At 36.1% G+C, this 27,807-nt stretch overlaps 1 protein-coding gene and 1 long non-coding RNA gene across 10 annotated transcripts in view; both read left to right on the forward strand.

Annotated features, from left to right (window-relative positions):
- Positions 1 to 27,807, forward strand: part of LOC124178357 (DNA-directed RNA polymerase, mitochondrial) — a 110,742-nt gene that overhangs the window by 61,607 nt on the left and 21,328 nt on the right. For 5 of the 8 annotated variants that reach the window (XR_006869780.1, XR_006869778.1, XR_006869779.1 and 2 more), the window contains 10 exons: positions 5,028 to 5,303; positions 5,448 to 5,783; positions 5,879 to 6,049; positions 6,222 to 6,347; positions 6,412 to 6,612; positions 7,135 to 7,410; positions 16,204 to 16,449; positions 16,529 to 16,688; positions 26,122 to 26,386; positions 27,052 to 27,223. Coding sequence is in view for 2 of the 8 variants with exons in the window: in XM_046561619.1 (XP_046417575.1) it covers positions 5,028 to 5,303; positions 5,448 to 5,783; positions 5,879 to 6,049; positions 6,222 to 6,347; positions 6,412 to 6,612; positions 7,135 to 7,410; positions 16,204 to 16,449; positions 16,529 to 16,688; positions 26,122 to 26,386; positions 27,052 to 27,223 (2,229 nt within the window). In the remaining 6 variants the exon portion in view is untranslated. Of the gene's footprint in view, positions 1 to 5,027; positions 5,304 to 5,447; positions 5,784 to 5,878; positions 6,050 to 6,221; positions 6,348 to 6,411; positions 6,613 to 7,134; positions 7,411 to 16,203; positions 16,450 to 16,528; positions 16,689 to 19,861; positions 20,174 to 26,121; positions 26,387 to 27,051; positions 27,224 to 27,807 lie in introns of those variants that run through there. The other 3 variants (XR_006869782.1, XR_006869783.1, XM_046561620.1) reach the window with 3 other exon arrangements.
- LOC124178383 lies at positions 9,817 to 10,728 on the forward strand. Of its 2 annotated transcripts, none has more exons than XR_006869791.1 (2): positions 9,817 to 9,954; positions 10,518 to 10,728. It is a non-coding gene; the product is annotated as an uncharacterized LOC124178383 (long non-coding RNA). The 2 variants fall into 2 exon arrangements; XR_006869792.1 differs by lacking the exon at positions 9,817 to 9,954 and adding an exon at positions 10,389 to 10,420.

The raw sequence follows: 27,807 nt of genomic DNA on the forward strand, positions 1-27,807 counted from the left end.
TGCAAACGAAATTCGAAAAACCGTATCCACCCATGTAACATATATAGTCCAAACCTAAAATTGGCCTCGTTGACTTTTCTTTGTAGAAAAGCGTCAATCTTAATAAAATCTTAAGATGTAGCTCCACATAAGTAGCAACATAGAGTGAAGAAGAAGAACTCGAAGATGTCAATGCGGTGCAAAGTTTCCCATCGATCATCGCTAACCCAATTTATATTCAACTGAAATTCCGTACTAATTTAGTACTGTTTCACAAGGGACAAGTGTCTTTATCTGATCTTTGATGTACGTTCTTCGTTTACAATCGATTCTATGTTTTCGTGCAAAAACTGTAATCCTAGCGGTCTACAGAATGGAGGAGACGAAGGCCTAGGATTGTGCGACATCACAATTTTTGCATTCGATTTGTCATCGACAGACACGAGTTGTAATTGCACGACTGAAGTGAAAAACACACTTGAGTCGGATTGTTGTCGTCGTGAAACTTTTTTTTATATACACTTTGTCCAGGGCTTCCTTCGCAGACGCATTTACATGTAAGGGATATTTTCTTAACATTTTCGTCCGCTGTACTCGAAATAATTTCACGTTGAAGTACTATAATACGCTGAACTATTTGGTTCAGTAAAGCCTGTAGCTGAACCTCTGCTTCGCTCTCTGTAATACTCATAGCCGTACGGGGTGAATAACACAGATTTTTTCTTTTTGCCACGGAAATTTTCGTGATGCTGCCCAATGCCTCAGAGATCTCAGTTCTCGATAGTCACTCTTTGACATTTTACGGTCCACTAAATAGAAAAGTGTAACATCTGCGGATGATGTAACTTCGGATGATGTTTCCAAAGCCTTTCGGTACTTGAAGCTCTTGTTCGACTCGTCAGTGTTGCATTCTTCATAACGTTCGATGTATTTAATTGTCCGGAGGAGCGAAGGCTCATTGAACAGCATATGGAGACTCGTTTGTAGTCAACATTGCACGGACTGCTTCAGTTCTCGTCCGTTTCCATCTCTCACTTGGTAACTCAAACTCCTTGGAAGGGCAATCACTCTTATTGGTCGATGTCTTCTGAGAAGTAGCAGGTGCGGGAAAGGACACGTGCACATTAAGCCACGACTTATATTTCTTGTGAAACTTATTTTTTTCTCTACAGACCGATTGCCACATTGTTTTCATTGTGTTAAATAACATTAAAAAGGATTGCTTTATATCGTTCGATATAAAAACCAAACGGTCACTCTCCTCGCGACTTGCAACTCAAGATGTTCCAATAAAGCGGCAATCCATTCTTCAAATGTTCTTTCACCATGTTCAAAACCTCTTTCCGTATATAGAGTAATGCTTCCATACTAGACCTTCTAGCAAATCCACAGAGAATTTAAAACTGATTTTCATATGAAAACTTCAAATATTTAACGTAAGCCATAGTGAATAAAGTACTATCTAACTCATTTGATAAACTACGCTTTTCTATAGCTATTTTCATTTTATTTGTAAGTTTGTTCTCCAATATTAAGGTCACAAAAACACGTGGCCGTAATATTTATTCATATAATTTTTGACAGATAAAACAATAATACATATGCTGCTTCTCAAGAAACCTTGAACACAAATTATTAATAACATTTACTATAAACAATGCGAATATAAAATAACCGAGCTGGTTTTTAGTCTCCTATTGTACGTACTGAAAACCTGCCGTAACATGTTGCGGACCCCCTCAAGCTGTGCACGAATTACGAACAAAAATCGTTACAGCCAAAGGAGCAGGTGGGAGCAGCCCAATTTTTGTAAATTTCATAAGCTAATAAACTAGACTAAAAAAAATAGACCTAAAACCCTCAAATTGGGTCGTTGCACAAAATGGTGCAAAATGGTATTTTATATTTGAAAATAGAAGTTGATCCGGTTTTTCAGGACTTCGTCCCACTGTGTTCCGCAAAGGAAGAACTTGTATAGTATAGACTTATAGAGATAGACTGTACGGTCTTGCGGGGCGGCTAATGGTAACTGGGAGTTGTACCTACGCCAACTGGTGGCGAAAGATTGAACTAGTGAATTCGGGTCAGTTGATGGACCAGTGGTCACGAAGTAGCCATCAAGATACAAATGCATTTATACACTGACCTATAATTCAGTGAGTCGAATAATGTAAAAAAATTTACAGCATATTTTTACAAGAACAATAAGTACGATGTTTTTGTCGTTGTGTGAAATTTTGGTTCATTTGGGTTCTACACCGAAAAGCCGGAACTTTATTGAAGGAGAGCAAATCGTTAATTCTAATCATTTAATTTATACGGGAATATTAAATGAAAATAATGAATACTATGAATTACTGTTTTATTGTTTGCAATCATCAAAAACTCGAGGAAACCCTCATGAAATAACTACAGCGATAGCTAAAACTGGCAAAGATTTCTCTGATCATCGGATTCATAAGTCGAATAAAGATTAGTTGAATTAGTTGATGCATCCGATTTTGTAAAACAAGCAGGTTGATGGTTGAAAATATTTTACCTCTTCGTAATCTTCTTGCCTCTCTGTCATTATTTTTAATTTCAATCCATTCTGTTTTTTTATCATTACGACGCAAATTGCAAGAATGTACTGCATTTTGTTTCAAAACGTCTTTTACCTTTAGAACCAAAATCTGCATAGCAAAATAATGTTTTGAGTTTATTTTAAGAAATAAAAAAATTAATATCAAATAATGTAGCCGAAAAATAAATATAATCACCTGGTAAAAAATAATCAGGCTTTTTAAAATGCAATGAACAAACTTGCATGTAATCTGTAATGTCTTTGCCTATTTTTAAAACTCGTGGCCATATTTTTCTACGGTCAATTTTTTCATCAACTCCAAAAGCATTTTCAATCTTGACAAAATTTTTATTTTGTTTTTGAAAATAATGAAACCGAACATCTGAGTTTTTACAAGACTTACTACTGCACCCATAAACACAGCAAAACATTTTGCTTTTATTTTCTTTTGGAGGAAATCGCGCTCCCATAGTATCTACGGTATTTTCCATCGTGGTATCGAATTTGTTCACTTAATAGAAAAAATACAAAATCAATAATAAGTGCAAATAATACCTAATAAGGTTTAAATAATTAAATACAAGTTCAGTATTTTTTTATTATGCATAAGCTGTTCGTGACAGCTGACCCAATTTGAGTAGTTTCAATTTCTACCACCAGACGGCAACACCGTACTTACCATTTACCAAAAGCCAAGACCGAAAGACAGAGCTAGTTCTGTCGGAGTCCTCTTTATGTTGAATGATCAAAAAGGTAGGGAGCAGCAGCCAGGCGGCCAAAGCGATAAGGCAAGCAGGGTATATTTGTATAATTATGTGTTTGCCCTGCAAACTCATCGATTTCAGTGAGAGGAAATTCCCGCAGCTATTGTTCTCTCCGTTTTGTCACGTCTTCAGAGTTCAGCTCGGAGAACAGAGCGCACAATCCATCTGTATAAGACTATGTTGTATCGACAACGTCTTCCCCGTAAACTCGATTATTCAAATAAGCCTAAGCCAGGCAAGCGAAGAATTCTTCTGTTTTTTCGTAGCCAAAATTAGAGCATACGATTCGGTCAAGCACAAGTTGTTATGGATGAAACTGTTCAAGATAGGAGTGAGTGTGAAATTCTTTAGAATATTCCAAAGCTTATACAACCAGGCAAACAGAACTCCCAATGGTACTTCCAAATTTCAAAATGACGAAACAGAAGTAAGAATTCGTTTTTCGTCAAAACGCAAGGCTACGTGTCTCATAAAATTGCATGAAGATTGACGTGCTAAAGTTACAAATCTACCGAAGGTGGTCGCCATGAAATGATCGGCGATTCAGATCATCGTGCGAGCTATAAAACTTGCCGACTTTGCAGTACGCTAAAAGTGGTAATACTGATCTAGAAGAAACAAATGACATTGTAAAACTTAGCTTGCTGTACAAATTTGATAAGCGACATTTTTTCGATATGTATCACGAGAAAGGAGAAAAAATGGAATGCTAAGTTTCAATCTCTCAATTTTACGCGCTAATTGTAGAGCGTAAAAAAGTAACCAAAAAGTATCCGGTGTAAATTATTGTATCACGACGGGGATCGAGTTATCACAAAGAAAGAAAATTTACCTTTTGTTTCAATATGGTGGAGAAAGCACACAGGACATCTTGGGAATCTTTCTAAGCCCCCTCTACACAATATACATATAACGATCAGCCTGTTCTGTTCACTCACATTTTTTTTCTCTTTTTTCGGACAGAATAACTTGACTACTAAGACTAAACTCGAAAGATCGGTATAGAGACTGTGCGCGAAATTGACGACAGCGCCAAATCGACCGTATTTGTCCCAACCGATGGGCATTTTGCCCTGTCCAATCCAATGGCTCAGCAAAATTATAAATTACCTTTGCTACGCCATGGCACGAAAGTGATCAATCGTTATGAATCGCCCTATCGCATAGAGATATTAAATAACGGTTTACTCGCTATTTCTGAGACTATTATAACAACTGGTAGCGCAACAATTAACCTTTACTTTTCTTACACTGGGAGAAAGCATTTTTTATACATAAATTTTTGATTTTTTCTTTTAATTATGATAAGTAACTACCGGACGTGTAAGTCCCATCAATAGGGATAAATTTGACCATTCGTGGCGCTAGTTGTACTCACGCTCGGTCCGTGTAAGTGTAAAGTTTTTGATGCAACAATATTCGTCACGTAGAGATCCCCTATCCTCGATCTGCTCTTTGTGCGGATTTTCGTACCCCCATTTTCGCTTCGTACACTGCGCGTGGAAATGCGTGAATCAGGCACTTCGCACACTACCAACAGGTATGAAAAATCAAATCTCGGACATTGAGTTGAAGCCAATCCTTTTAATGGTCTGCTTTCATCTCAGCTGTAGGACATTCGATAATTCTAGTTCAATTTTATAATTAAAGGTATTCTAGCTTCCTGTAACAATCACTTCCATGAAAATTTATATAATATTTCTTTGTATTTTTATGGACAGAGAAAGAAAGTCATGGAGTCTGAGAAGATGTGGAGACGTATCATTGCGGAATCCTTTCAAAGAGATCTGGATATTTTGAAAAAGCAATGCACTACAGGAGAAAGTCTGCAACGGCCAATAAATATATATCCCTACCTAAAAGTTTTGGATGAGCATCATTACATTGATGTTATTGCAAAAGAAATTAAACGATTAGCTACTGGTTCCGAAATGTTCAGCCCTTCTTTAAACACGCTGACTCGAAATCTTGGCCACAATATATTTAGAAAATATGAGGTAATGATATTCCTATTACCTGGCTTGTGCTTTCAACGTATAAGTTGTATTGTTCCAACTAAAAATTTTCATCAATAGTGCGTAGCATCAAATTATTTTCGACGCATAAATCACTAATTAAATTTGTGATTAATCTCGTATTAGATTGAAATGAAGTCAAGATACGGCGTGAGTAAAAAGATATTCCGAATATACGGAAAATATTGTGATCGGTATTTAAACGGATACAACGGAATGAATACACGATCTATCTGGCAAAATCTCCTCCATGAAGAAATACACAGTGGCCCGACCACAGACATACAAATTACAGAGTGGCCATCAACTGTTTTTGGAAGTCTCGGTCGATTTTTGTATGACATCATTTTGAGGGATATCAAAATTGATGTCAATTGTATAAAAAACAAAAGTAAAACTGAAAGATATTTGCCTGCGTTTTACACTGTCTTTAGAAACACTCGATACGTAATTACGCAAGAGGTAAGTGAATCTACTGAATATTCATATAACTTACGTTGTACAGAGAATCCTACGAAGCTTGATCATGTTTATAAATAAAACATTTAATACTGTAGATAAAACCGCATCCAGTCTTGTCACGAATATACAAACAAGCGCAGCTCGATACCTTGGATTTTGATACCACAGATGTACCATCAGTGATTCCACCAGTACCCTGGCATACTGTCCACCATGGAGGATACTTGGTAGCTGGTCAAAAAATTATAAGACTGCCTTACCAAGCTGTAAGTTGTAGAATTTCACAGGCCACTTAATTTTTTATATCTTGAGCACAAAATTGTTAAATATCTTTCATTAAGAAATGCGATTATGATAGTATTTGTCCTATGGACAAGGCGACATTCGGACTGTAAATAAAGTAATAAAAATAAGGAATATAATTGGTTCTGAGTTTAGGTTCAGCAATGGCGAATACTCCAAAGTATACCACAACAGCAGATATACCCTGTTCTAGATTGTTTGAATCAACTGGGTAGTATACCCTGGAGAATAAACCAACCTGTTTTGGACATCGCTGTGAAGGTAAGCGTTTATTGATATATTTGCAGTTTCAACGCGTTCGCATTCAATTGCCCAATTTTTCCAGGTATTCCAGAATGGCGGATCAAAAAAATTAGATATTCCAGAACCACAGTCTCCCGTAGTCCCAACTGTAACGGTTGATGCGAATGCATCAAAGGAAGAACGAGTCAAGGCTTCGAAAGCCCGACTGAAGGAAAGGCAGAAAAGATCAGATATGTACTCTCTCTGGTGTGATACTCTTTACAAACTGTCCTTGGCTAATCACGTAAGAAACTATTTTCTCTTTTAAGGGCATCGGCAGGGGGGTGGGGAGCACCCCTTCCCTGGAGATTCCAAAAAGTTTGGATAGCGCAATGAGAATTAAATGAAAACGGTGTCATTTGAAATAGCTATTAAAAACACATGCTGAGAAAAAAACGTAATTGACTTGAACAAAGACTATTTGAGTAGGCCAACAGGGTAGCTTCTTCATTTAAAATATATGTGCTTCGGACACATGCTCACTATATATTTTATTGCAAGAGTGATAATGTTAACAAAAAATCTGTAACTACGAAGTTTTAGTTCGAATTAGTGCTACTATCTGAAAAAAATACACACCATATCAGGCAAACTATAGGAATTGCACTTCTTCTAAATAAAAAAAAGTTGAATCAATGTAGATTCGAAACTGGACTGTTTTGTTTGATAATGTGATCAATCCTGGAGAGAAATGCGCAACACATTTGCTATGTGCTGCATTACTACTTATTGTTCACTTAAATTTGAACGTTTTACTCTGTTGCAGTTCAGGGGCCAAGTATTTTGGTTACCACACAGTTTAGATTTCAGAGGACGTGTATATCCAGTCCCTCCACATCTGAATCATTTGGGTTCTGACTTGGCACGTTCCTTGATGGTCTTTGCTTTAGGAAAACCCTTAGGTCCAGATGGGCTTGATTGGCTAAAGATCCATATTATCAACATAACAGGACTTAAGAAAAGAGAATCTAATGACGAGCGACTGAAATATGCAAATGAGCTGTTACCAAAAATTTTAGACAGTGCAGAAAACCCGTTTACGGTAAGTTATATTAATTTCCTATAAAAATTTTAGACCAGCAGTGGTGAGATTCAAGTTCTATAAAATAAAGTTTGAATTTACTAATAGCGACGTTCCCAAACGTCAGTTCTCTGAAACACCAACCCCCCAAGCCCTGAAGGTGCGAAATCCCCAATGTGCAAATTTTCGAAAAATTTAGCTCTGATATCACTTAGTCTCGAAAAGTCAAATTCTGAAATAGCCAGCCTGTATTAGTGGCTATAATATGAAGGTATTTTTAGAATTTTGTGGTACAGTAGAGCTGTTATTTAGGGTTTAGACAATTCAAGATTCTATTTTGGAAGTTGCGTATTTGTGACAGTTGCACTTTTGAATTTCCGAAACGTTTCGAGTTTTGGTTTTGAGAAGTTTCAAACCCAGTACTTTGGTTTGTCAGAGCTGTTGTTATTCGAAACATCAATTTTCCCTGCCATGCGTTTATGTTTGGTGAGAACAAATATGAACCTTGTAAAATGTATAGGTACAGTGCACTCCCTCAACAGTACCACTTTTCTACTTTCATACTTAGTTGCGGTCCCCCACCCCTCCCTAGACCAATTTTTTCTGTCAAGCGTAACTCTCAATGGTGGGGCGCATAAAATGCAATATCTCGCACGCTCGCGGGTCCTCCAATTAGCGGAAAACCGCTTCTCTTTTTGTACCGTAGCGGCACTATTGAAAGAGTGCTTGAAGTAATCTTAAGATTTGGTCAGGTTTAGAAATAGTATTTAAAAACTGAATGATAATTTAGCCACCTCCTGATTCGGGCTGAGAGATAATAAATGCGGTATTTCTGGGGACCGACTTTTATCGTGCAAAAATTTACCGGGCGTATAATATTCATTTTTAGCGTGATGACGCGATCGCGAAAACAGTTTCCGAGCTGCAGCCATCACCGCGCAAGTCCGTTTAACGCGCAAAATTCAACCACGCAACAGCAATTACCTACAATCTACACTGTTAAAAATGTTTGATGGAAATGTGCTAAAATTGTAATAGAAGTTTTATCCTCTTATGGAAGAGTAAATTTACTCTACTTTTTTCAAGTATTCTTCGAAAACTAATTTTTTGAATTGACTGTAACATTACCGCAAACTTACTAGTATTAGTGCCGTAATTTCAATAAATCTGGGTATTATTTTTACAATTATGGATTGCAAATTTGATGGATGAGGAAAAAATAGATGTAGAACGGGTGTACAATTGGTTATTAATTTTTTGTGAGCACAGACAACATCTTAACAACTTATCATTCCTTACAATCTATGAAAGCGCATTTTAGATCGATTAGAAAACCTATCGCATTATTTTTTCCTAACCGGGGCTCAAACCCCGTTGTTTGCTCGCAACTTTCGGATTACTAGTCGGACGACCTACCTACTACACCAAACTATGTACTTCATTTGATTATTAATGCATTGTACAGTTCACACGAGCATGATAGATAATACGGTCACCAAAAACTCAATAATAAGATTATAGTTTTACAATTCGTACTCACAATACAATTTCAATGAATATACAAAAATATTTACTATTGCTAAATAATTATAAATCGCGCAACTTTTCCCGTTGATTGAAATTCTCAAACTCATTGGTCAACGTAAATTTCAAACACGTATCTACGACATATATGTTGTTTTCGTATGTTCTTAATCATGTATAATCTCATATTGTCATGAAATTGTTCACTCGGATACGTTCGAAGACAAGCACTTGAATACGGAAGTGTCTGATCAATACACCGCAATGCCTTTGGCAACATTTTAACCAGTTTCGAAGGATATCTGTATCGTCGAGACAAAGAATACGAGGGTAAATGGTATGTCAGTGCATTAAATATGATGTGTATTCGTGCGCCGCACAGTGGTCCAAAAGCCCGAATTCCTGGTCAAAACTAATAACTCAAATATTTCTCAGTGAAAATTGCTAGTATTACTATACCTATAGTTTTTTGGCTTGCTGGTTTCGAAAATGAATGCAAAAATGTGAAATTCAAAATGGCGGCCCCGAAATGGCAGATATTTTTCACAAAAAATGGTACGAATTTTTAGAAATTCATATTGCGAATGTTTTTTGGGTCGCTGATTCCGAAAAAAAAACAAAAATGCAAAATTCAAAATGGCGGACGTTAAATGGCGGATGTTTTTCGCGAAAAATGATACCAATTCGCTGAAATTCATACTAGTGATGTTTTTGGGGTCGCCGATTCCGAAAACGAATGTAAAAATGCAAAATTCAAAATGGCGGCCCCGAAATGGCGGATATTTTTTACAGAAAATGCTACGAATTTTTATAAATTCATAGTACAAATATTTTTGGGTCACTGATTCCGAAAAAAAAAACAAAAATGCAAAATTCGAAATGGCGGACGTTAAATGGCAGATGTTTTTCGCGAAAAATGATACCAATTCGCTGAAATTCATACTAGTAATGTTTTTGGGGTCGCCGATTCCGAAAACGAATGTAAAAATGCGAAATTAAAAATGGTGGACCGAAAATGGCGGGAATATTTCGTGAAAAATGGTACAACTTTGTTAAAAGTGATATTTTGTAAATTGATTTCTTTAATTCATACAGATTTTTTTCTTATAAAACGAAATAACATAATTTTTAAAGATACATACTAATCGCTATCTGAATTCTCATCATCGACATCGTTTTGATGAATGACGTTGTCTGCGTCGCCCCGCTACACTAATCCCACGAGGCGGGCCACGAGGCTCCGACCGAGTCGACAAAACACTGCTTTGAAGAATGCGTATTTTTGACCAATGGAGCAAAAACGAGCAGGCGACGCCAACGGTTACACATTCTCTATAATTTTTCACACTAGGAATCGTTGAGATCTCCGCAGGATCTCCGGGGATCATAACTAATTCTCTACAGATAGTAATGCAATTCAATAAAATAGGTTATTTTGCAGCACTCGTATTGCATCATTAATATCATGGCCATAAATTCCGAAACTTGGTTCATTCACAAAATTTATGTAATTCACGTACCTTGTGGAATAATATCCATTTTAGTTGACTCGATTTTGATGAAAATTGAAAAAACTACAGCCTTTTTTTTCGCGCGCTCGAAAGCGTGCACACACCACAGTCCCGCGCGAGTCTCGACAATGGTCACTTTCGAGGGCTTACCACAGGCCATGGAATGAATATGAACATCTGCCCGTTTGGATTTCAAAGCTCTAATGCTATCTATTGACAAATATGTGAAGCTTTACCTCGGATGATAACTTTCGGTTTTGGGGGTTTTGGCCAAGAATTCGGGCTTTCGGACCACTGTGCGCCGGCAGAAGCAAACTTAGTAGTTAAGGAGCTGGCTGCCATTTTAGTAAATGATTTGTTTGTCTTTCATATCGATAGGGATGAAAGTTCAGATCAATACAAATCGATCTGGTCCAGTTAATTAAGGTCCTACGTGCCTGCGTTTTTGAGTTACAGCGCTTCGAAAATGTAAAAAAAAGGGTACTAAACCATGTTTTCGTCTCTGCCTCAAAACGTTGAAAATCCAGAGGCAGACATGCAGGGCCCTGCATTATCACGGGACGTAGTTGTAAAAATGTAAAAAAAAAAGCTCTACTAAATCATTTGTTCGTCGTTCTATTTGCGTCCATTCGATTCAATAGGACTACCCGAATACAAAAAAAAGTTGGCAGACATTTTGGTCACTGATTTTGAGGTGTACCATTTTTTGAAGTTCACGCAGAATCAAGGGAAAGTGGGTATTACGGCTATTTATTGTTGGTATTAATAGTTTTAGTATTATTATATTGTTCAGTGTTTTTTATTGAATCCAATAAAAAGAAGAAAAAAAAAACAGTTTATTACAACGTCAGAAGTAACACAACAAAAGACACAAATAAATTTAAGGATGTATGTCATGGATCGTCCTAGCCAAAAATTGTATACGATCAGACTTTTTGTACTTTGTTACTTAATAAAAATCTGAAAAAATTCAGCAACGTTCGGCATGCTATGAACAACAACCATCAATAATAATATTGCCCAAAAGTAATTAAGAAATTGTTTAAATAAATAATTATTCAAAAATTTATTATATATGTATAGGTGTATACCTACACATATATCTATAATGTATAGGTACGCCCTAACTCTCTACGGAGTTATAACGTTCTCACTTTCTTCTCTCTAAGAAAGAAAGACAAACTATACAGTTTATTTTATACCTGCGGGACGGCAGGTTACAGATTTAGAACCCGAATATTTGAAATACGTTTTTAAAATTGTTCCTATCAGTTGCTTGTATGTAACATTAATTATTTTCATTAACATTTTGTAGGCGCAGAATTTTTTACTTGTGGCTTGGCGCGATCTTAGAGTTAAAAAAAAAAAAATTATATTCAAATGGTCTGCCTTTGGAAAATCAGGGGTCTGGATGTCTGCCTCTGGATTTTCAACATTTTAAGGACGATTCTGAGCATCAGTCCAAGAGGCAGACACGAACGAATGATCTAGCACACCTTTTTTTTTTACATTTTTAAAGCGCTGTCAATTGACAACTCGCGCTACAATGGTGGCAGACCATTTTTCTGTGGCCCTTCACATTGTTTTTAATCGAACAATTCAAGTCTGCCGAGCGAACATTTTGTTACCTCCTCCAGACTTCATATTCCTTTCCCACACTCTTAGTTACCTTACGCTCTGTAGTCTACTCTTATCGTCCGCGAGTCAGCAGATTCTTCTGTAACTCGCGGCTAGCTTGCCTTCTACATTCCGCTAAACTCGGTAGATCCATCCTAGCGCTCAAGCAAGACACCTATCCCTCTAAACCGAAACCATACCTTTTTCCCTCGACCGACTCCGTTGCATTGACTACTAATAAACAATCAGATACTTTAAATCGTTTACCTTCCCTTAATACGGATCCCGTTCTATTACATTCACTTCTTGCATTGGGAGTAGTAGCACGCGAGTGCATAGTCCACGTGAACGGACCCTATAATAGCCAAATAACACCTTGGCTGGGCGTGGAGTAAGCTCCGATTACCGCTCATCGGAGCCTACGCATTCTACCCCGTAACAATTTCATATACACTTTTTTAAATCATAAAAAAAGTTTCAAAAATTTACTACTACAAAAGTCAGAGGTCTGGATGTCTGCCTCTGGATTTTGATCGTTTTCAGAATGATTCTGACCATCAGTCCAAGAGGCAGACACGAACAAATGATTTAGCACACCTTTTTTTTTTCAAATTTTTTAAGCCCTGTCAATTGACAACGCAGGCCTGTCAAGGTGGCAGACGCGGTCCTCAATGTTTCTCATGGTACAAAAATTGACATTAATAATGTCTGCCAGACGAACAAATCATTTAGAAATTTTGGCAGCCAGCTCCTTAACTATAGCATCATCACTCATAGAGCACTCAGAATCAACTTTCAAACACTGCTGATGCGGCTGCGTGCAAAGTATTGGACAATATTAAAAAGGTTGCTTGTGAAACAACGGAATTACCATAGAACGTTGTTGCAAATTTCTGTAGTAATGTCAATGCAGTCGTTATCGGAAAGTTATCGAATTAGTAAACTCTAATTTCTACGTTATACATGTCGAAGAGTTGTATGACATCCATTATTATATCGATAACATGTGGATTGGACACTCGATGGGTAGTGAGTGACACCATCAGCCATTATACCCTACAAACATCTGGAATCAGTGAGTACGCTTACACGGCGCTGTTATTCCGGTTTTGCTGTGGTCGACATAGTAATGTCAGATTTAAAAATGCGTGTAAATGGCGCATTACCCCGGATATAACAAATTTACATGGATTTTTAAATCCGGTATTACTATTTCGGCCATAGTAAAACCGGAATAACAGCACCGCGTTAGGGTACTCAGTATCAAACTGTCGAAGCCGATCTTCATAAGACAAATAATTTCGCGGAATCATGGAACAACACGTTCAATCGGTTACCAGGCGCAGCGCATTCAACAATTTGGAAATTTAGCGATGGGTTGAAGCAACAGTAAATTCTTACTGGTCTTCGTCTGGTACATGTTCGCAGTAATGAAGTGCATAAAAAAAAAATTTGATCTTTTTCCGCACGATTGAAAGTTGTTATGGTGCGATACAACGAAATCGCGATCAGTTACCTGCGGGGAATCTGCCACAATACCGAGTAAAATTTTGCGTTATAATAACATATTGATTCTTTTTTGCTGAATTTACCAAGGCATTTTGTTATCCACTAATTTGTATGACTATCGACAAAGTTGTATGATTTGTGTTGTAATTGCTTTTGCGCGGAATATGAATTGCGCGTGATGATTCAGGGCGGATAAAAGCTGCGCAGTAATTGTACCATAGCCTTATAGTAGACGGAGAGCGGGTGAACTTTTTAGTTACGTCATTTTATAAACAACATTTTCCATCTTGTCGTACTCTCTTAACATAGCTGATAATTGATTCGGAAGTCTGCCTGGCCTCCAGTACTGGAAAACGCGGTGGGAGGCGCGCAAAAGGGTTAAAAAAATCAATTGAAAAACGTCATTTCATAGCGCTAATTTTTTGTGCGGTAGCAGGGAATGATATTTTGAGTTGAATAGTAAAAATGGCAGACACCTCGGTCGCTGGAAAAATGGCGGCAGACAACAATAAAGACGCGCGAAAATGTATCCAACTTACGTCATACTATAAGGGTTGGAACAAAAATCAACTTCTACAGGAAGTCATCCAAATTCTATATACGAAAGGCAGACAAATATCTTGACCCGAACACCGTGGCAGACAACGAAAAAGACCGGTAAATCCGCGCAGATTTGGAAGCGGGCGCTATAGTTATTTTCGATTACCAGAATTTTATTTCGTTATATTGTTATATAGCAGGGTGAGCATATGTATTTTTAAGTATTATTCATAATTATTATTGTTATTATTATTATTCATTATTTTTTTTATTGTTATTATAAATAATTGATTGTGAAAGTATAAGTACATTTTTAAAGCAGAAATACGAAATACTATAGTGACAGACTGCGCGGTCTGTGCACCGAGCGGACAATGAAACGGTATAAGAGAGAGAGAGGGCAACTGCTGGGGCTGGCCCTCACACTCTAATCGGTGACTTGGCGCGGGAAACACGTAGACTTATAAAAATATACTTCTCCGCTTGCTCTACCGCATTCCTCGCCTGGCATCTGGTCCACACTAATTCGATCGTATAATATAGAGCGGGCCGCCCCCAGAGCTATCTCTGTCCTTTGGTTTGGGCTTCAGCAGCCCCGTAAAACCGCACAGTCTATTTCTATAAGTCGCTGAATTGTACTTGCGCGGTAAGTGTCGCGCGCATAAAGTATGCGCGTATAGTTTCTGCACTGTAACCGATCGTACCCGTAATCCTGTTTGGAACACTGTTTTGGACGTCGTTCTTGGAATTTAAAAATAACTATTCGAGTTTCTGTTACAAACTGCTTAATGCATATTTATTTACCTATGAAGGAGCTTCAAAATTCTTGAATTGTAAACAAAATTCATATATGTATAGTGTGTATTCTATACCTTCCTGCAGACTACCGTATAAAAAATTTCTGTAATTGGCAGGCAAATCTGCAAGCGTTACGTTTAGCTACAAAAAATATAAAATAGAACAAAGTAACAAAATTCTGAATGGGTAAGAAATTATTAGAATTTAGTAAGTCAATGCGTCTCTATACTCAACCAAGATGTTATTTCGGATAGCTTTGAGTTTGATCTCGTCGCTGCTCTCGAGTTAGGGAATGTAGAAAAGAGTAAAAATTCACGCGAGGAAAATTATATTCGAGTGTATGATGGCTTATTGGAATTAGTTATGAATGTTGGAATGGAAGTTGACTTGTTGGGAATGGATTAGACGTATACTTGATGGAAGATGTATTAGAAGTCTACGTAATGAAAGTTAAAATTCAAGTGGTCTTAGGACAAAGAGTATGATTGTAAAAAACGTGGCAGAATCCAAAACACTGGAAAATAGAAATAGTGCAGTAGGCGCGATTACAGGTGGCGTGAGGTTAAATAGAAGTAATACAACAGGGTAAAGACTATGACGTTATTACGAGGAATGTAGACGAGTTAGCAAGTAGAGGTAAGAGGGGGTTACAAAAGATGGAAAAGACGTGTTGCAGTACACCGGATGTAACAGTGCATAACATTTTTTAAGTCAAACGATCCATTAGTTATCTTTAAAGGGGTATTCCGATGTGACAGCTGAACTTTCAAGCTTTTTTTTTTTATTTTGCGAAAAAGAAAACAAATCACAACGTTTTTGTATATTATTATTGATGTCTTGAATAAAACAAAAAAATATTTTTCTCACACCGTTTTGATAAGGCCCCCTCACTACATTAAAATATTTTCTGTGAGTTATGTACTCGTGCGATAACTGTTTGTTGGGTCGTTTATTTCAAATCTAAGGTTAAAAATTCAAAGTTCAAAGTAATGGATCTAATACAGTGGACACAAAAGTTAATAATTGATTTTATTTCTAAAATCTGTATACTTATAATACTTCCGTTCAACAGTCTACCCTGGACTGTAAAGTATTCTTTTATCTGTTTCAAATCGAAAAGATGTTCTGTCGTCGATTTTCATTTTTGTTAGCAGCTCTGGCTTCTTTTAGAAGTAATGACGCTAGTTTCTCGTGAGGTTCAATTCAATGGAATATGAATGGACCAATGAATCCAAGTGTGACTGACTTCACTTCGAATAGCTGAGTTATTTTATAATAATCTTAGATTCATATTGACAATATCACTTCATCTTAGGGTGAGAAGTGGTGGCAAGAATCTGAAGAGCCGTGGCAAACGTTAGCTGCTTGTTTTGAAATAGCCAATGCTGTGAAGTCGCCAAAGCCGTCTGAATATATTAGTCACTTTCCCGTACATCAAGATGGCAGTTGTAACGGATTGCAACATTATGCAGCACTTGGAAGAGATGAACAAGGAGCTGAAAGTGTTAACCTTGTTCCACGGCCGAAACCTCAAGATGTCTACAGCTCCGTTGCTGCCCTGGTAATAATATTTATTGATTGTAGTTTAATTACTACAATAATAATCTAAGATATTTTTCATTAGTTATACATTTGCTTAGGTTGAAAAAGAGAGACAAAAAGATGCGGAAAATGGAGTGAAAATAGCACAAGTTCTAGATGGGTTAATTAAAAGAAAAGTCATCAAACAAACTGTCATGACTACTGTGTATGGTGTAACACGATTTGGTGCCCGACTACAAATCGCTAGACAACTGAAAGGTGCGTCAATTATATTTTACTACTTGCACATAACATTTGAATACGAAGAACCGTAACGGTAACTGACTCGTGTGGTTGTAACAATAATCAACCAACCCTTGCAAGATGCAAATACCTATCTCTTTAACTACCTATTACGTAATTTTAAATCTTAGTAAACAATTTGAACCGAGAACATTGGAATCACTAAGTAAAATTTAATTTGATATATCGGATTATCGGGGTCCGTGGGTAAAGAGTAATCCACAATTGATCGACACTATTCCATCGAAACGTGACAAAATTTATCAATCGAACACGCAGCAAAGCTTTTAACAAAAACAATGGGGTATGATAATTAAGAATAGGAAAACAAAGTAAACTATTTGGTGTTATGACGATCTAGAGCCACTTTGTGGTACGTGTTTGAGGTACGATCACGTCGCACTTTGACTGTAAGCTGAAGCATTTCTGGTATTTTGGTTGCTTTTAAAGCCCTGTAAAAGGAGCGTGCGCACTGAAGTTTTCAGGTACGTGACGCCTTAGTGTTAGTAGGAGGGTAAATTTATTTCGTAAGCAATTTTTTGCGAGGAATATAATGGCGATAAAAGAAAAACTATAAAAATGAAATTTGACCCGTTTTTAATTTTTGTTTCTTAACTAAATTAGTTCTTTTTTAATTCTTAATTAAATTACAGTGACTCATCCTCCGATTATTAATTCGGCTTATTAAATTACCTAAGTAATTCCAAGAATTGAAACTTATTTACCACTTGCAATGAACAGGTATCGTAGTGCATATGAAATAGAAGTTTTTCCTTATGCACATAAATGCATCGAAATTTTGGAGTTTCCATTAGTTTAAAGTAGGCGTTTGAACTGCAAACAGTACGGAGTGAAATTTATTTTTGAAGTGAGTGAACGAGAAACCAGGCTTGGCATGAAAATTCCAGGGGAGAGTCTTCGAAAACGAAAATTTGTTGGTAATCAGTATGTAATTGCAGAAAGTGAAGTTAGAAACGAACATAACGAGTCAGGATAGCGATGGTAAACTTTTGCATCATGAAAGAAATTGACGAGCATTGCTGATTTTTTGTAGTGAATAACGAAATTGGATATGAGATGATAAACTTTATTATCGATTTTACTGATATTTCCTCACTTGTGAAATGTAAAGAGAGTGCGAAGACAACGTCGATTTCGAAAGATACAATACACGTGGATCGGCTTTCAAATCAAAATTTCCTATCAGAAGTGTGAATATATCGCATCGCGCATTGGGCCCAACATAGGACAAGTGGTTGATGTTATCATAAAATCACTCAAATGTGCTGCTTGCAAACAATGGGAAACTCATTCTAGCATTCAAGAATATAAAGAAAGGCTGGCAAACCACGAAGACGAATGTCAGGTCACACATAACGGAAGTTCGAAAGATCTTGGGAGCAATACGGAATAAAATTATCTTATCTGCTAATAAACGGTTTAGAGTGGTGAAAACAACCCTCCTGATTTCTTGCTGCGCTTGGTGGATTTGAATGAAACCAACGCTGAAGTGTTTCTATTCTTAATAAAACTTATTTAAAAAAAAGAGTCCATAGGTAGAGCCATCTTACGGACTTAGAAATCGCGGATAGCTTTGCTTCATGCGGCCTATAAGCCGTACGTTTTCATAGCACTCCATCTTCGTTGACGGACCGTTTTCCTAATTAAACAATAACGTTGGTCGACAGTAGAGCCATCCGACGCTTCCCTTACAAAGTTCATTAAAGGTGCTGCTAGGGGCATCTGGCTGTTGGGGTGATAACAGGTTCGAGCATCCCAATTTCTATAGGACTTCATCTTCATGGCTGCGTGCAAATATTTATCGTACGATCCGCTACCTTGCGGTTTGAATTCGAACCACTCTTTAGACTACGGACTGGATACTAATATGTAAAAGAAGAAACATAATTGGGGCTCTTATCAACCAAGTATAATTACGAGAATATTATTTTAGCATATTAGTTTCTATTTTCTTGCTTACAATGCCCCAAGTAATTCCATAGATTTAGTTGTTTCGTAGATGTAGTAGAATTACTCGTACACATTTGTTGTTTATTTATTTTATAGAAACTGGGAATCGAATTTTCCATCTTGGACGAAACATTGTTATATGTAAAAAAAAATACGTAGAATCCAAAAAAAAATTTTTGAAAATTTTGAAAAATTCCATAATTCACAAAATTTTGATATTTTTCTTTGAACCTTAGTTACGACAGTCTCAACGTTGCGAAAAATTTTTGAAGCATTTTTTTTTCAAAAAGTTAGATTCAAGACAAATCCAAACACCTTGTTTTTGTTGATGCGACTTTTCAATTTGGAGATATCGTAAATCAAAAATTCGTGGATTTCGAATATTGTAAAATTTGGGCGCGCAAGAACTCGGAAACGGCGGCTCGAAAAACTGGGAAATAAAACAGGGACATTACTCTCACATAGTATAATAAAATTCTAGAAGAAAAATAAAATCGAAGGTATTGAGGTCTGGAGGTGGCTAACTTAACGTGGAATGCCCCATAGAGTGCTGTACGTAAGCCACACAAGCAGCGGCGCCACTAGCGACGACTAGTTGTTAGAGTGATAGCTCGTTCGAGCATCCCAACTGTTGTTGTTTCAAATAGCTTGCAAGACTCCGTCTTTGTTGCTTCTACGAAAGAAGCTTGCTATTCGCAGCAAAGAGTATCTGTAACGACTACTTCGAGTAGGTTCGTCAATAATGAGGTGGATTACGAAAATGCTGTGTTTTATTGAGATTTAATAATAAATACAATTTACTGAGAAAATTTGAGTACATATGTCAGTGTTCTCTTCGCGCGAAGTCGGAATAACTGGCGTCTCTCGCGGAGACGGCTCTCTAGAGCCCGCTAGCTACCAACCAGGTCGATAGATGGCGCCACATGGTGCTACATATCTTAATAATTAACTCGAGTACGAACATTAAACACTAGGAGATTGACGATGAGAAGTTCTTCGATTCTTTCAGAAAAATATTGAAAAGAAAATGGAGTGTATAGAAATAGATTTTTTCCTTTTCACCCCATTCTTTAAAATGATGAGGTGAATTTGAATTACAATTGTCTACTTGTTTGCTTGGTGAAAGAGTGCTGTATAATTTAAGAAAACAAACCTGCGAACTTCTAACATTCTAACAGGTGGAGAGGGAATCATGGAGGGAGAACAGTCAGCGAACGGGGAATGACCGTCAGAAGAAATGGAAGTAGATATGACACAAAATAAAACGAAACACTCGGCAAGCGACTTGAACAGTAACGATGCAAAAAATTATCTAAAAATGTACCCTTGGAAAGTAATTTTACCCATGGAAATCCCATACTAAGCCAAATAGCCAGTTTCCCGCCATAGCAGATTCAGAGAAACAAAGTCAAGGTCGAGATCTAAAAATAAACGAACGCCAATAAGTAGAGTGCTATGAGGATAACAACAAAGGTCCGTACGGAATATGAGTAAGAAAAATCAAAATGAACAATACGAACTGAACCAACACAAACTAGGGAGCATGCTATTTATACAAATCTATACTAGAAATTAGAAAAAAAAGGTATAAACAGAGTCGAGGTTGTGTTCAAAAGCTCTACCGAAGCTAATAGACTTTTGACTGACAGGCAGCTGTAGAAGCATAATCTTGAAACGTTTCTCCCCTACTTTCGCTGGCATACACTGAAAGAAATTTTATTGCAATATTTGGTTTTCCGCATAGCATTTTAGGGACAAACGAGGTACAATCATAAATATTCCTAGAATAATATGACATTATACTATTTCTATATATGACCGAAAGCGCCAAATGGAGACGACATTTTGGATAACCCATTCATGGAACTTTTTGAAATAGTTCCAGGATGTAGTCCTCGATAATTGACATGTACATAATTTTTTTTAGATTTTTTCCTCCATTATTTCGGCTGCAATTATACGGGACATTTCATCACATTTAGTTTTTTTTTTTTTCTTCGTTCAACTTTTCGGTATTTTATAGGAAAATAAAAATATTATTAAGAATGCTTGTTTTTAGGAAATTTTCTCAGGTTTTCGAAAATAATATTGATCTTTTTCTCGAACTTGCATAAAGTTCTCAAAGTTGAGTTTCAAATGTGAAAAGCTGTTTTTATGGTATTGCGCATGGATTGACATTTTTTTCAATATTTTCTTCCGAAAGCTGAGAAAATTTCACTAAACATATGTCAAATTCAAGTTGGGTTCTCTGTAAATACGGCGAAAATCAATAAAAATGCAGAAATTCAATTATTTAGAATTTTTATTTTTATGCATATTTAAAAATTGAAAACTATTGATCATTCAAGGTTTTTTCCGTCTTTTACATAGAAATACAATGTAATCATATGTTACCAATAACCCGCATCAGAAAATAGTTATTCGATTATTTACAACATTCAAAAAAAAATTATTTTTTGTAGTTCTAAGATATAGTATCATCATTTCTCAATCAATTTACACACGTGGATAATAACATCAGAAATAAGGCTTTAATGTTTTTAAACATATTCGCTTAGTTAAATCGAAGCTTTTTAATTTTGCGGTGAGCAAAACAATTTTCATTTACATCTTGAAAACTTGCACGATTGAAGAATTTGACAAATTCGATACAGGCTTAACTGTAACGGAACCTAGGTTGTTAGGAATCGGTGAAACATAATGCAGCGCATGAAGCCCCTCTACTGTTTTTGAGTAAGATGCTCGTTTATCTAATAAAGGTTTTGAATTCAAATATTCCGTATTGTCGATAAACACAGAATCAATATGTGGCAGACCTTGAGTTGCTCACTTAAACAAGCCATATGGTGTAAGAATTTGTTCTTCCGTGCCCATTTGTAACGATTTTTTTCTCGCATTTTGCTTGATTGTCCCTGCCAAACCATCACACGGTCCCTTGCCATGCGAGGTCGCAAAAAAATTCCAAACAGCCTCGATATCAAAGTCATTCGGATGATAACACAAATTTGTAAATGCGTTTTTATTCTTAAACTGCTGAGGCGCTCCATCACTAAAGTAATAAATCTTTTTGACTAAAGGGAATTTTTTTTATCAAGAAAACGAAATAAATTCAACAGAAATAACAAACGAACGAGAATATTATGATACGTTAATAGAAAATTGATTTTTAAATAATTCAAAACTGTATTCTTAAAAATTGTAATTTTTTTTAAATTTTATAAATAATCAAATAACAATTTTCCGATGCGGGTTATTGGTAACATATGATCACATTGTATTTCTATGTAACAGACGGAAAAAACCTTGAATGATTAACAGCTTATGTGGATTGTAAAAGAATCCATTAATTTTCAATTTTCAAATATGCATAAAAATAAAACTTCTAAATAATTCAATTTCTGCATTTTTATTGATTTTCGCCGTATTTACAGAGAACCCAACTTGAATTTGATATATGTTTAGTGAAATTTTCTCAGCTTTCGGAAAAAAATATTGAAAAAAATGTCAATCCATGCGCACGTAGTAGAATGCGTAGGCTCCGATGAGCGGTAATCGGAGCTTACTCCACGCCCAGCCAAGGTGTTATTTGGCTATTATAGGGTCCGTTCACGTGGACTATGCACTCGCGTGCTACTACTCCCAATGCAGGAAGTGAATGGAACAGAACGGGATCGGTATTAAAGGAAGGTAAACGATTTGAAGTATATGATTGTTTATTAGTAGTCAATGCAACGGAGTCGGTCGAGGGAAAAAGGTATGGTTTTGGTTTAGAGGGATAGGTGTCTTGCTTGAGCGCTAGGATGGATCTGCCGAGTTTAGCGGGATGTAGAAGGCAAGCTAGCCGCGAGTTACAGAAGAATCTGCTGACTCGCGGACGATAAGAGTAGACTACAGAGCGTAAGGTAACTAAGAGTGTGGGAAAGGAATAAGAAGTCTGGAGGACGTAACACGCAATACCATAAAAGCAGCTTTTCACATTTGAAACTCAATTTTGAGAGCTTTATGCAAGTTCGAGAAAAAAATCAATATTGTTTTCGAAAACCTGAGAAAATTTCTTAAAAAGAAATAGATAAAATCTTAGAAGAAAAAAAAAAATTATATGTGATGAAATGTCCCGTATAATTGCAGCCGAAATAATAATGGAGGAAAAAATCTAAAAAAAATGATGTACATGTCAATTGTCGAGGACTACATCCTGGAATTATTTCAAAAAGTTCCATGAATGGGTTATCCAAAACGTCGTCTCGATTTGGCGGCTTCGCTCATATATTAATATTATCTTGACAAGCAAGAATTACATATGATCTTTGAAACATTGTTATAAATGTTGTGCATTTCGTTACTCACTATTCTACTTTTCACGACTGTACCGCGATTATCCGTAAAATGCTATATTTTATTGTACTTTTGTGTATGAGGAAAAGCAAATATTACAATAAAATTTCTTTCAGTGTAGAAAAGCGATAGCGAAAAACATTCCAACTGACTTCTATCGAAGAAGTAACAGAAGGCTGTAAGTCAGAAATTGAAATCATAGATATACGAAGACTGAAATGAAGACATCCAGAACCCACATCAAGTGATCATGTATACAATGAGATTATTATGAGATTTCGCAGGGTTTTTATTTTTTTTTATCCTAACCATTGCAGGTACCATTCTGAAATTTTTTTCGCAGACTCTTTACCCGATGTAAAATTTCTACCGAAATCGAAAGTATGTTATTAGGTTTAAAAAAATGTTATTCTCATTTTTTTGCCAAATTTCAATTTTCCTTATGCAAAAAAATTATGATGTTGATTTTTTTCGATAAAGCGGAAAAAAAAAGTTTTTATTATGTTTTTTTTTGTTCGATGAATATTTTTTGAGCTATAGTGTTTACAATGAAAAATTGAAAATCCTGAACGGACCCCATAAAAAATCTATAAAAAGTCATAAACGTTCCTTTTGATTAATATTTCGAACTTGCGGATTCTGAAAAAAATTGGAGAGGTTGAAAAATAAAAGTGGCCCGGTTCATAAAGAATCCCTCATAGGCGTGATGGTGTCTCCGCCATGTGTCTCTTTTTTAATTATTTGACAATTATTACCGCTATTTCTCTAATTTTGGGTTTCGCATAGGGTTCGGAGAGCCGTTTATAACGAGCATGAAAAATGCCACTTTATAATACGTATAAAGCGTAAAGGCAAGGAAGTGGTCTGCTAATTTTCGTAAAGAATCGCTACGGAGCACCATCTAACAATTAGTAACTAGTGAGTTATTCGCTGTTTTGAAACTGTATAGATACATTTTATAGTCGCACATATTTTTTACATAGTAATGGCCGAAAAATGGGTTACATACCCCTGGGATACCTAAAGCTAGGGTTATGTTTAAAAATTTGTTTCGTGCTTATACATTTTATACGTTCTATAACTCAGTTTTATTGAACAACCATTTATATATCTTTTGAAGTATGAGTTTATCTATATTGTGTGAAAATTTGGTTCGAAAATTTCAAACGGTAAACAAGTTGCAGTCGTTTTTCTGGGACGTGTTTTTGTTGCTAGCGACTGCGGTACCAGATGTGCCTTCGCTATATTTTATCTGAAAAAGAAAAAAATTCAATTTTTCGGATAATGGTCGTCTTTGTAATAAAAAAGAGGACGTTTCGCCTCAAAATTGTTCATTACTTATGACGAAAAAAATCTATGCCAGGCATTGAAAAACGGTTCGACAAGTGATAGATTATTGTATGAAACATAATTGTGCAAAATTAGATCCCTATCAGTCCAGTAGTCGTGGAGATATTTCTGGTACCGGTTTTAAAACGCTGTTTCGAGAAGAGCGCATTTGAATTTTTGAATACAGTTTCCACAGTACGACTACAATGAAATAACTGGATTATTTCAAACTTTCATGAAATAGTCGATTCCTGCGCCATATGACGGATTTTCCGAAGATGTCGACGCTTCATGAGATCTTTTTTTTTTTTGGTGTGTCAACTTCATTCTTCCGTATTTTGGTGCCGTCGTCGATGCTGACCTGTTCCGTTACAAAACGCAATAACTTTGACATTACTGCGAATTTAATTATAAAATCTCCAGGCTAGACACGCAGAGGATAGTACCTTCGAATAAGCCCCTTTTTAAAATATCGATTTTTTTTTTACCAACCTAGGTGTATGTACCCCCTTAATCACAAACTGAGCATCTGAAATTTTTCAATTTGTCATATTACAGCAATCTGTATACCAATCGTATTGATACAAGACTTCAATAGAAGTTCTTACATTCTGTGCTTTAGAAAAATATGTATGAATAAAGTAATTGGTCTAGTCTTTTACATAGCTTACGTCATGTAGTAATCGGGATTCCTTAGTGGACTCGTGATATATTTGTAACTTATTGAGCGCAAGCGTCTATTAGAGAACCCTGCAATAATCTTTTGGGAATTGGGTTTTAGTGAAATCTTCTGGATTGTTTATATGTTGTAGATCGTGGAATTCTGGAAAAAATTCTTCATAGGCTCGACTCTCGGCTATGAATAATTTGGGCGTTAGAAAAATCTTCATCCTGTATCCAGTATTCCTCTTTGCAAAAAAAAAAAAAAACTTGAAAAAAGTAGTTACTTCTAATAAATGAAACTTATGCACGTAACCGGATATGGCCACTTTACGTCTATGAACTCATTCCCTCTCACCCCAATGATCTTATCTATAGATGACGTTATCTGGGGGCCCTGATGCAAATAGGTGTTTTTCGTTTTCAGATGGGAAAGTGGAGATCAAAGAGCATCAAAAACGTCACCGCGTTTCAAATAAATTGAGGGGGGGGGGGGGGGTTCATCTCCATTTTCTTATCGGAGAGTCAAAATTGCACTAGGTCCCACCAGATAACGTCATCTACAGGTAAAATCATTGAGGTTGGAGGAGGGGATGAGTCCATAGACTTGAAGTGACAATGTCCGGTTACGTGCATAAGTTTCATTTATTAGAAATAAGTATTTTTTTTTTTAGTTTTTTTGTTTTTTGCAAAAAGGAATACTGGGCATAGGATGAAGATTTTTCTAACGCCCAAACTATTCATAACGGAGAGTTGAGCCTATGAAGATTTTTTTCCAGAATTGCACGATCTACAACATATAAACAATCCAGACGGTTTCATTGAAACCCAATTTCCACAAGATTATTGCGGGATTCTTGTGATTAGGTATACAAGTGTTTCAAGAATTGAAAGAAAATGAACCTCCATTCGTAAGATTTAGGTTTTATACACTTAAGAAATGGATAAATCGGTAAATCGTAAAAACCACATATCACCTTTCGATTTCAAAGATATAGAATTTTAAGTTTTGTCACAAATGAACAATTTTTGCGTACGTAAATCATGTATATTTGTATAGAAAATTCATTTACCTTTCCTGATTTTATTCATTACTTTAGTTGCTTTTTTACAGAAATTGAATTCTCCGAAGAATATTTGTGGCGAGGAAGTAGTTATTTAGTGATCAAGACGTTTAACAGCTTGAGAGAAATGTTTACTAGCACAAAATTAATTCAAGATTGGTTGACGGATTGTGCCCGTTATATCGCCCTTGTATGCGCAGAGAATGTGGAGTGGGTTACACCTTTGGGGCTTCCCGTTGTACAACCTTACAGTAAAGGCTACACAAATTATCAAGCCCAGAGACCTGATGCACATTTAATTATGGATATGTTCACGTAAGTGAAATAATTCATTATGTCAATCGCCGAATAACTACCTACGATCAGAATGACTTCCTCCAATCATAAGCAAACAATCAATTACTATCGCTTCAGTTGTCTGCAATTTTAATAAGTTATCATATTACCGAACATCCTAAGATGTGAAAACATTCCGAATTTCAGACTTCTTGACATCACCGCTTACGAGACACACATTGATCAATTTTTTTATCTAATTTTTACCTTTGTATTTGCAACAGTACCTTTCTTGAAAAAAAAATTCATCATTTTTCGTGCAAAAAAGTCTGATTCTTTCTCATGCGAACTTCATTTTTGAATGGAGCTTCAGCAACAGCAAAAACATTATTCTGACAATTTCATTGAAAAGCTGGATTGATTTACGTCAAATTTCATTACTGTAGACAGTAAATCTAATGTTGTTGCTAGTAAAGTTTGTAGACAGTAAACTATTTTTGTTGTAAATGCATTGTCTGCCAATTCAATTATTGCAAATTCAAATAGAACAAAAAAAGGAAAGTTACTCTCGTAGGTTATTCATAAAACCATCAGAACCTATTACATACACATACATTTATTTTGACATCTATGAACATTACTTAATGTGAGAACACGAATGTTGAACCTGAAACTTGCTAATAACGTTTTTTTGTGTGTTGCAGTAAACCGAATGTAATGAAACAAAAGAACGCATTTCCACCTAATTTCATTCATTCGCTAGACTCTTGTCACATGATGTTGACAAGTGTGCATTGTGAACACGCTGGAATCACTTTCGTGTCTGTGCATGACTGTTTCTGGACTCATGCTTGCACAGTCCCTGTAATGAATAAGGTATGGACAAATAAAATGTATATGCAATCACGGAAGAATTATAAATGATCCTGCATTCTCGCAACATTAGACTCCATGTTGAAAAAATAATAGTAGAAACTCTTCAATGGCAGCTTTCAATTGTCCAATGCAGTTGCAAATGTGGTCCTCAGTGTTGTACAAGATGACAAGTATTATTATTTAAATGAAGATAAGATTCCTGTACAAAGTCATCTCGATAAGGCGAAAGATAGTTTACCATGCAATTATCTCTATTGAAGATGAAATTTTTTCATTTTCATTTAGAGAATCAATAAGATAATGCAAAAAACAAAAATATTTTTTAATCACTGAAAAAAAAGTTATTAGTTTAAAATAGTATATTATACTGCTAGGGAGAGAGATCATCGACAATTTATATAACTCAGGTACGGGGACATTCAAATATTACGTCGTGCTCTCAGGGGGTTGGGAGGGAGTTACATTTTCAGGGTCATGTCACACTCTTTTTTATGCACATTTAATGCTTTTTAGATCGGACAATTAATATTGTCTGTAATACTCTTAACCAATTTCAAATTGTACGAAGGAGGGAAAAAGGGCGG

The sequence above is a fragment of the Neodiprion fabricii genome, chromosome 3, assembly GCF_021155785.1.
Source record: "Neodiprion fabricii isolate iyNeoFabr1 chromosome 3, iyNeoFabr1.1, whole genome shotgun sequence".
In the NCBI taxonomy this organism is placed as follows: Eukaryota; Metazoa; Arthropoda; class Insecta; order Hymenoptera; family Diprionidae; genus Neodiprion; species Neodiprion fabricii.